Source organism: Lachancea lanzarotensis, scaffold LALA0S07 (assembly GCF_000938715.1).
Source record: "Lachancea lanzarotensis genome assembly LALA0, scaffold LALA0S07, whole genome shotgun sequence".
Classification (NCBI taxonomy): Eukaryota; Fungi; Ascomycota; class Saccharomycetes; order Saccharomycetales; family Saccharomycetaceae; genus Lachancea; species Lachancea lanzarotensis.
In genome coordinates, this window is record NW_019212885.1 from 168,841 (window position 1) to 178,505 (window position 9,665).

Here is a 9,665-nt window from a genome sequence, read left to right on the forward strand (position 1 = left end):
TCTCCCTCCTTCTCTCATCGTAACCCAGGATTGACGTTTGTGTATCTGAACGTTCCGTTTTTTGGTTAGCGCACGTGATAAGCACGTGTCAATGTGCCCAGCACCTCGTACGGCAACGAAACTTTAACTCACCGTTACATTTGTCTTCCTCCCCTTTGATTGTGACTTACATTTTGATAAAATACAAGAAGAGAAACCGAAAGGCCCACACCACAACCTGTTAGTTTCTCCATTTAAAGCCTCATTTAGCCTTTTCTTTCGTAATTGAATCATGGACGAAGATTACGACGTTATAGTGCTCGGAACGGGCCTCACTGAATGCATCCTTTCGGGCCTTCTTTCTGTGGACGGCAAAAAAGTGCTCCACATCGACAGACAAGACCATTACGGCGGTGAAAGTGCCTCGGTGGCTCTCTCGCAACTGTACCAGAAGTTCAAGCAGAATCCTGTGAGCAAAGAAGACATGGAGGCAAAGTTTGGTAGAGATCGCGACTGGAGCGTGGACTTGATCCCCAAATTCTTGATGGCAGACGGTGAACTCACCAAGATCTTGGTGCACACCGATGTGACCCGCTACATCGACTTCAAACAAGTTACGGGCTCCTACGTGTACAACAAATCCAAAATCTACAAAGTTCCTGCAAACGAGATTGAGGCGATTTCGTCACCCCTCATGGGTATTTTTGAGAAAAGACGCATGAAGCGGTTTTTGGAATGGATTGGCGAGTACCAAGAAGACCAAACAAGCACACACCAAGGTCTAGATCTCGACAAAAATACCATGGACGAAGTTTACTACAAGTTCGGACTTGGGAGCTCTACCAAAGATTTCATTGGTCACTCCATGGCGCTGTGGACCAATGACGACTATTTGGAACAGCCAGCGAGACCTACGTTTGAAAGAATATTGCTTTACCTACAAAGTGTTGCTCGCTATGGCAAATCTCCCTACTTGTATCCTCTATACGGTCTAGGAGAGCTACCACAGGGTTTTGCTCGTTTATCAGCCATCTACGGAGGGACTTATATGCTGAACACCCCGGTCGAGAAAGTCTTGTATGGTGACGATGGAAAGTTCCAAGGAGTTGTCACTAAAGAGGGCACAGCCAAGGCGCCAATAGTTATCGCAGATCCTACCTATTTCCCTGATAAATGCAAATCCACCGACCAGAAGGTGATAAGAGCCATCTGCGTGTTAAATCATCCTGTGCCCAACACCAACAACGCGGATTCCGCCCAGATCATCATTCCACAGTCCCAAGTTGGCAGAAAGAACGATATCTATGTTGCTGTGGTTTCCGACTCCCACAATGTGGCTTCTAAGGGTCATTACTTGGCCATTGTTTCTACCATAATCGAGACCGACAAGCCACATGTCGAGCTCGAACCCGCTTTCAAGCTTTTGGGACCCATTGAAGAAAGGTTCATGGGAATTGCCGAAATTTTTGAGCCCAAAGAAAGCGGTGCTGCTGATCACGTTTTCTTGTCAAGGTCCTACGACTCGTCCTCTCACTTCGAATCTATGACCGACGACGTGAAGGATATCTACTTTAGAGTTACTGGTCATCCTCTAGTCTTGAAAAAGAGGTCTGACAATAATGAAGAAGAGGAGTAAGTGTCTTTGAGATTGATTTAACGACTAGTTTTAAAAGATTTACCATCAAGTATCTTTAGTTTATACCACAACATTTTGACGCTAATATTGCTCTTATGCTACAGAGAAGACAGGTATGAGGCCTCTGGTTCTTGGTTGTCACTGAGGACACGAAATTGCTGAAGTGCCCAACAAACAGTGAACAAGATTAGAGACAAACGGAAGAAAGAAAATAGCTTTGAAGCACCATAATATATTCAGCCCTAAGCAGGAAAAAAGAACGTTGAAATAAGTTGAGATTTATTGTCCTGGCATCGCAGTTGTTGACCTCTGTTAGGAGTTTTGACGTTCGTAAATACATCACGTGATCATATACAGTCAATAATTATCAAGTCGTTTTTTCCAAGTTCTAAATTTCGTCAAGAGAAGGCATTCATTGTTAGGCTTTCCACAACTTTCTAAAAGAACCAAGGAACATCTAGCTCCAATGCTCTTTTTCTCCTTTTTCAAGACCTTGGTGGACCAAGAAGTCACTGTGGAGGTATGTCCAGCCGGATTCGCGTCTCTCGATAAGTGATCCTCAGCGTTACTAACTAAATACTTACCATCCCAGCTGAAAAATGACATAGAACTGAAGGGAACGCTGAAGTCGGTAGACCAGTTTCTGAACTTGAAATTGGATAACATATCGTGTTCAGATGAGGTCAAATACCCTCATCTGTCTTCTGTAAGGAATATCTTCATCAGAGGTTCGACCGTCAGATACGTGTATCTCGATAAGAACATGGTGGACACGAATCTGCTGCAGGATGCCGCAAGAAGGGAGGCGATAGGTTCGACGAAAAAATGAGGTTCTGAACAAGTGCTTTTTCGCCGAAAAAAAAACGAAACCACGCGAATATGTACAATATAGGGCACAGATGTGTATCCAAATCAAAGAAAAGCAGAAAAGACTTTAAAAATGCAAAACTCAAAGCTCCAATGTGGAAGACTTCTCATCGCGCTGAGCTCGTTGCTCATCATCTGTTTGTTTTTCAAGTGACAGGGGTTTTTCGGTCGCAATTGGCCCTGGTATGGCCCTGGGTATTGCAGTATGAGCATGAAATCTTATTCTTTTTCTTTTTCTTTTTCTGTGTAGTTGCGGTTTTAGTTCCAGGGTCGGTTTGGGTTGATGTTTGCGGCCCTGTTGCTTGAACCAGCGGCAGCAGTACGTACTGCGTACCGTCGACTGCGACGGTCTTGAGTCCCTGCTGCAGCTCTTCGTCGAGTTTTGAGGCGTCCAAGCGCAATGGTGGTGCGGCTTTGACAGAATCTTCCAATGGGCTTGATTCCCGATCTGCTCTCAAAAAAGCATCGAACTGTTGTTTCAGCGATTCTAATTTCCGCAGTCGTGCCGGTTTGTTCTGGTGATTGGAGACTCTTTGGGCGAGAATCGATCTTGCCAGGGCGTCGACGGCCTGCGAGACCTGGTGAGGATCTGGTTGCGTGGCCATTGGATTTGAATAAACAACAAGAGACCTTAAAGGCCCTTAAGGGAGGCAAGACAGTTTTGTTCGACCTTCATATACATTATGATTGTAATGAGCACAGTGCAACTCGATGAGATGCGATGAGCTTTTCGTAAGACACGAGCACTTGAACCCCGATGCCGGACATAATGCTTCCATATTCATGAGTACCTTAGTTCTTTCCGTCTCTCTCCTGACCAATCATCAAGTAGTCTCTATCTATACTCAAAGACTGGCTTGGTAACAACTTGGTAACGAACATCATCTTGTTCCGTGTTGAACTGTCTGCACCATATCCTCCTCGAATCCTTCTCCATCTCTCTATAGATCTTCAAAACTCATTTTTCTCTCACTGTAATGGTCGGTGGCGGAACTGGTGGTCCCGGAATATCCTGCCTGGGTTCGAACCCTGCGGCGGGACGAGTTTGTGTTAAAGGCGTCTGTCCGACATGACGTTTGCAGCTCGACGAGGCTTCAACCAATAACGAGTTTTGACGTGCCCTGGTACTTATCGATCCTTGCGGGCTGTCTAGGGTTCAATGCGAGAAGTCCATTGAATGCCTAGTTACGGCAATGTTAGACGTGGGTGACACAGCTTGCTGTGTCTAACCCGTCTCTCGTGCTTCTAATCGCTGAAGGGGAGTTTAATCCAGCACAGCAGAAGCAACCCGTGATGGAGGCGACTGGGATGACACTTGTCCTCGGTGGTAATCCATGATTACCAAACTTGGTGGGTCTTGATCCGTTCCATTGGAATGTGGACCATCTGGAACCGCACCAATTCTCTTTTTTATTGTCCAGCTGGAATATACGGCTCAAACTACGAAGACAATCGTGAAGTCTCAAGTATTTTGACGTTCTCATCACAGTTTAACTGGCAGATGCTATGAGTGTGAAAAGATTCAAAAGTACTCGCAATTATTTGGAGTACTCGTGTCATGTGATCACATATATTACTGTCTACATATGTTCGTTTTTGTGTTCGGATACATAAATAAATATACACACATATATATATATAAGTTCAACCAACTACACTCTTTCATGTAAGTTCCATCCCTTTAAGGAGAACCCAAGACTATGGACCATTCCATTTATGAGGCGTGTGCCGAACTGGTGGAACAATATGGTCGCAAAGTGAGTGCGGACGAGATCTTGTCGCAGAAAGTCAATAACATGGTGCCCATTCCGTTCAAATCCAGAGAAGACCTGGAATTAGCCGCCATGGCCGATAGACAAGAAGGTGTGTTTTCGGGCGATCTCATGCCGCAGATCGATCTCAAAGTGCTACACTACTATGCTACGCAGCTAATCGTGCAGAGATACCCCCATTTGATCAATTCTTTCGACGAAACGGCGCTCATCACCTTGGGGCTTCTGGTGGAAAAATGGGTCACTGACTACCTCAAACAAACAGACCAGGGACTCTCCAGTCCTGCGGAACTCATCTCAAAGAACACCAATTACAGACAGTCGCCATCGGATATTTGAAAACAGGAATGGCAAGTGGAAAGAAAACCTGAAAACTACACGGGATCACGTGACCCCGATAAAGATATCGCTGTATACGGACCTCGACTTTTTTTCTTCTTTCTTTCATCCTGGTATGGGAAAAAAAATTAGTTCAAAGCTGGCAGGTTTAGTTGATGATCATCGCACAGGATTTCCAGAAGTAATCATCGTCGCAATAGGCAGTACACACCAAATTTCACTTCAAACCCTCGTCTGAATCACCCGTCCCGTATACACTGTTCACAATGGCCAGGAAGAGAAACTTCAAGAAGGGCAACAAGAAAACGTTCGGAGCCAGAGACGACTCCAATGCGCAGAAAAACTGGACAGAACTCCAGAAAGAGAACGAAAAATGGGAAAAATATTATAAGGAACTAGGTGTGATTCCAGAAGATCAATGGGACGAATTCAAGAAAACTTGCCAGGCCCAACTACCTTTGACTTTCCGAATCACCGGGTCCAGAAAGCATGCCCACGAAGTTCTTTCGCTTTTCGAGGAGCAACACCTGCCAAATCTCACAAACTGTGAGTTCGAAGGTGAGGTCATCAAGGCGCCCACAAGGCTGCCATGGTACCCCGAAAACTTGGCTTGGCAATTAGACGTTTCCAAGCAGGTAATCCGGAAAAACGAGCAGTTTTCAAAAGTACAGAGATTTTTGGTGGTTGAAAATGCCGTGGGAAACATCTCTAGACAAGAAGCTGTCTCTATGATCCCTCCAATTGTCCTGGACGTTCAGCCTGAACATGCGGTGCTCGATATGTGTGCCGCTCCCGGCTCCAAAACTGCTCAATTGATCGAAGCCCTTCATGCCAATGAAGACGAACCCAGTGGGTTCGTTGTCGCCAACGATGCGGACCACAGAAGATCCCACATGCTTGTGCATCAGTTGAAAAGGCTCAACAGCGCTAATCTTGTTGTAGTCAACCACGATGCCCAATTTTTTCCTCGTGTCAAGACCGATAAGGACTCTAACCAATTTCTAAAATTCGACAGAGTGCTGTGCGACGTTCCTTGTTCGGGTGACGGTACTATGCGCAAAAATGTTAACGTTTGGAGAGATTGGTGCACGGGCTCTGGATTGGGCTTGCACACCGTTCAGTTGAATATCTTGAAAAGAGGTCTAAACCTACTTAAGAAAGGCGGCAAACTTGTATACTCGACTTGCTCCATGAACCCTATCGAGAATGAGGCCGTCGTTGCCGGAGCTCTTAGACATTTTGGTGATAAGATCAAGTTACTGGATTGCCAGGACAAGCTACCAGGTCTGGTAAGAAGTCAGGGTATTAGTAACTGGCCAGTCTTCGATAAGAACTATGTCAAGAAGGAGAAGGGTGACGAAGGAACTCATGAAACGTGGTTCCCACCAACGTCAGAAGAGGCGGAAATGTTCTCCCTCGATCGCTGCATAAGAGTCTACCCTCATCAACAAAACACAGGAGGCTTTTTCATCACAGTTTTTGAAAAAATCGATGGAGATTCTGACGAAAAGCCAAAACGCGCTGGAACAGAAGAGCCCAAGGAGGGACTCGTACCCGAGAAAAAACAAAAGACTGAAACCGGGGTTGCCGCACCTGCGCCAGTTAAGAAGGAGAAACTTCCGAGAGACGCCAATGAGGAGCCATTTGTCTTTTTAGATCCAAAGCACCCTGAACTGGAAAAATGCTGGTCCTTCTATGGGATTGACGATAAATTTGACAAATCCTCCTGTCTGGTGAGAAACGCTGCGGGAGAACCAACTCGTGTGATATATTATGCGAGTTCATCACTTAGAAACATCATAGAGGCCAACGATGATAGATTGAAATTGATTTACTCTGGTGTTAAACTTTTCGTGTCTCAAAGATCTGACATTGAGTGCTCATGGAGAATTCAAAACGAGGCCTTGCAAATCATGAAACATCACATGAACCAGACTAGAGTTGCTGACGTCAATTTGGAGTGTTTGAAGATGCTCCTGATGGAATCGTTCCCCAGATTTGAAGATATGGAGAATAGCCATATTGACGACAACTTTTTGAGCAAAATGAAATCTCTTTCTGCTGGCTGCGCTTTCGTCAACGTTAATAGAGGAGAGGACAAGGAAAGTTTGTTCATGCCTCTATGGAATGGAAGTAAATGCGTCAACTTAATGGTGTGCAAAGAAAACACGCAAGAACTTTTGCATCGCCTTTTTGGCGACGAAGCAGCATTGAAGCAGGCTGCGGCTGCAAAAGAGAGTCAAAAAGTTGCTGCTTCGAAAGTAGAGGAGACTCCAATTCCGGCAGCTGAGGAAGCAATCCCAACCACCGAAAATTGATTATAAAGAGACCATTGAAATAAAAAAAAACCGCAAATCTGTAGATCTGTATTACATGATATTAAGGTAATGGTATAATTACATGGGCGAGGACCTTTGCAAAACACGCCTCTTAATTTTGACCAAGAGTATAAATGGCAAATGACCTTTGTAACTGTCTGCGAACGCTGATTTTCTGAGCACCAACAAAGCTGTCTACGGTAACCTTGATCGCTCTATCCAGATCCCACGACGAAACAAACTCCGAGAGTCTCATCTTGGCAAAGGATTCCGCGATTCTAAGGATGGACTCTAAGTGACGGACAGTAATGGGGAAAGACCCTGTTGTTATACTTTCACGTCTTAGGTCAGCGTATACTCTGCTGACCTTATCCATGTCCATCTGGTGAAGCTTAGGGAAAATCTTGGTTCTTGCATACTGAATGTATTTCATCAATGTTTCTTGTGGAATGGGAGAAATTTCTCCCTCTCGCTGTCTTTCCCTCTGTAAACGTTTTTGCCTTGCAGAAACAACTTCTTCGCCAACGTCCAAGTTCCTTCCCTCTTCTTCGTCGTTGGGGTTCTCATCTAAAGGATGAGACCTGACATGCGAGTCCACCACAAATCGAGCCAACATCTCGTCTTTTTCCTCATCGACTAGATCTCTCACCACGCACAAGATGTCGAAACGCGACAAAATTGGTTCAGTCAAATCGACATTCTGAGCTAGAGGTAGAGACGAATTATAACGACCTCCGTTCGGATTTGCGGCAGCAATAATTGCACACCGTGCCTGCAGTGTAGTTACAATACCTGCTTTCGAGATAGAGATATTTTGTTGTTCCATAGCTTCGTGAATGGAAGTTCTGTCCTGGTCGTTCATTTTATCAAATTCATCTATCAAACACACACCTTTGTCTGCAAGCACAAGAGCACCACCTTCCAGTGTCCATTCTTTGGTGATGGGATCTTTGCGCACCGATGCTGTGAGACCGACTGCCGAAGCACCTTGTCCTGTTGCAAAGACGGCCCTATGTGCTGTTTTTTCAACGTACTTCAAAATCTGCGATTTGGCGGTACCAGGATCTCCCAAGAGTAGTACGTTAATGTCACCACGGATCGAGTGCTTACCATTGACATTCTTTGGAACACCAGCGAACAATGAACAGGCCACAGCTGTCTTTATATCTTTGTGTCCGTAAATAGATGGTGCCATAGATGATATAATTTTGTCCACTACCCCGCGGTCTCTGGAAATGCGTCTAAACTCTCGCTCTTCTTCTTCGGTCCAGCCAAAGACGTCCAATCCCTCCTCATCATCACCAAACCTTTGACCACCTTCTTTTCTTTTGACAGAATTTGCTTCAATCACAGTGGCAAAGACTGGAAACCCATTTCTCGCATTGAGGTTACCATCATAGGTATTTTTGTAGACACCGGTGACCTCGACTTCCCCACCCGGCTTAGCAATATCTACAAGGTCCCATAATAGTATGACTTCGCGATGTCTTGGTAATCTTCCCGCCGGTACCGTTCCAGGTGCCTCTTGTAAAGTTATACGCTGGTAGTTTCTGTAAAGAGTCTTTTCAACGTTCGTTCTGAAAGGCCCACGCGACCTGCAGTTGGTGCAAAATGAGATTCTGATCTCCTCGTTGGAGTCTTGGAAATAAGGACCCAAAACGGCACCACATTTTAAGCAGTTGAACTTCACATACTTTAATTGTGGAAACACACCTGTTCTTCTTGTAACAACACCGCTGACGCGCACCAAAGAGTTAAGATTGGCTTCTCTTAGGTCGCGCAAATTGAGAACTGTTGGAAAATCAGAAATTCGAACGTGAACCTCGGCATGAATCCTTGCGTAATTCGGATAATGCAATTGAATAGCGTCCATCGCCACTACATCAAAAATTTTGAGCATTTCTTCGGGACATTTGGCCAGAAAAAGTGCCAGAATAGCTTTGGATTCAGCCAAATGCCGATAATTGACTTCCAACGACTCTGAATTGATTTCACCAAGAGTTCTAATTCGTGCACCATATACCGATCTCCCAGAATCATCTGTGTACTCCAGCAGAAAGGATTTCAATTCACGGGCAATAGTACGTGCCACGTTTGGCTGAGTGATCCATTCAGTGTAGCTCGCAGCCTTCACGTCGCTGAGCGACTCAAGGGTCAATTCTTCTGCCAATGGATCTATGTCTATGTCAGAAAGTAAATCGTCGTCATCTTCGTATTGTCGCCTTTTGCGGCGTCTTTGAATAGGCAACCCCATTTCATCGACTTTGGTATTTTCCATGTCTTCATCATCGTCCATGTAAGCTTCATTTCGCAGAAGCCGGTCTCTTTCGTTCAATTGAGCATCAATTCTTCGTCTAGCGGAAATATCCAATTCGCTTTGATCGCGATCATCTACTCCAGCTTCTTCATAAATGTCCCGTCTGGCGTCAGAGTCATAATCCCGGTACATATCGTCTCCCATCAAATCTTCCTCATCCAATTGCTCCTCAATCTCGTCCAGGTCTTGGTTTTGGTTCACTTGTTCTCCATCTGGATTTTCGAAATCAATCTCTTCTGGAGACCCCAAGGGCGAAGATCTCCCTGTTAACGGTGCCTGTGGTGACGAAGGTGGTACTGCTTGTTCGTCATCACTGTTATCATCATCATCGGCTCTTCTTCTCCTGCGATCCATGGTTTACTTGTCGAACTTTAGTGAAGTTGGTGATGTCTGGTCTGTATCTTCGATCGAGTTACGTCTAATACATATGTTTTTAC

The 9,665-nt window shown here is 45.1% G+C and overlaps 6 protein-coding genes across 6 annotated transcripts; 4 read left to right on the plus strand and 2 right to left on the minus strand.

Moving 5' to 3' along the window:
• Window positions 1-271: 271 nt before the first annotated feature.
• GDI1 (LALA0S07e01948g1_1) lies at window positions 272-1,615 on the plus strand (the record flags this gene model as incomplete). The annotated part of the gene is made up of 1 exon (XM_022771390.1): window positions 272-1,615. One exon carries the CDS (start codon window positions 272-274, stop codon window positions 1,613-1,615), a length of 1,344 nt encoding a protein of 447 aa, XP_022629301.1.
• A 466-nt stretch (window positions 1,616-2,081) lies between these two features.
• LSM2 (LALA0S07e01970g1_1) lies at window positions 2,082-2,444 on the plus strand (the record flags this gene model as incomplete). The annotated part of the gene is made up of 2 exons (XM_022771391.1): window positions 2,082-2,135; window positions 2,208-2,444. The coding sequence occupies 2 exons, from the start codon at window positions 2,082-2,084 to the stop codon at window positions 2,442-2,444; spliced, it is 291 nt and encodes a 96-aa protein (XP_022629302.1).
• A 184-nt stretch (window positions 2,445-2,628) lies between these two features.
• On the minus strand, window positions 2,629-3,087 carry LALA0_S07e01992g (LALA0S07e01992g1_1; the record flags this gene model as incomplete). The annotated part of the gene is made up of 1 exon (XM_022771392.1): window positions 2,629-3,087. The coding sequence occupies one exon, from the start codon at window positions 3,085-3,087 to the stop codon at window positions 2,629-2,631; it is 459 nt and encodes a 152-aa protein (XP_022629303.1).
• Window positions 3,088-4,182: 1,095 nt separating this feature from the next.
• Window positions 4,183-4,593, plus strand: RRN10 (LALA0S07e02014g1_1; the record flags this gene model as incomplete). The annotated part of the gene is made up of 1 exon (XM_022771393.1): window positions 4,183-4,593. One exon carries the CDS (start codon window positions 4,183-4,185, stop codon window positions 4,591-4,593), a length of 411 nt encoding a protein of 136 aa, XP_022629304.1.
• Window positions 4,594-4,859: 266 nt separating this feature from the next.
• On the plus strand, window positions 4,860-6,911 carry NCL1 (LALA0S07e02036g1_1; the record flags this gene model as incomplete). The annotated part of the gene is made up of 1 exon (XM_022771394.1): window positions 4,860-6,911. The coding sequence occupies one exon, from the start codon at window positions 4,860-4,862 to the stop codon at window positions 6,909-6,911; it is 2,052 nt and encodes a 683-aa protein (XP_022629305.1).
• A 112-nt stretch (window positions 6,912-7,023) lies between these two features.
• MCM2 (LALA0S07e02058g1_1) lies at window positions 7,024-9,582 on the minus strand (the record flags this gene model as incomplete). The annotated part of the gene is made up of 1 exon (XM_022771395.1): window positions 7,024-9,582. One exon carries the CDS (start codon window positions 9,580-9,582, stop codon window positions 7,024-7,026), a length of 2,559 nt encoding a protein of 852 aa, XP_022629306.1.
• Between the last annotated feature and the right edge of the window lie 83 nt (window positions 9,583-9,665).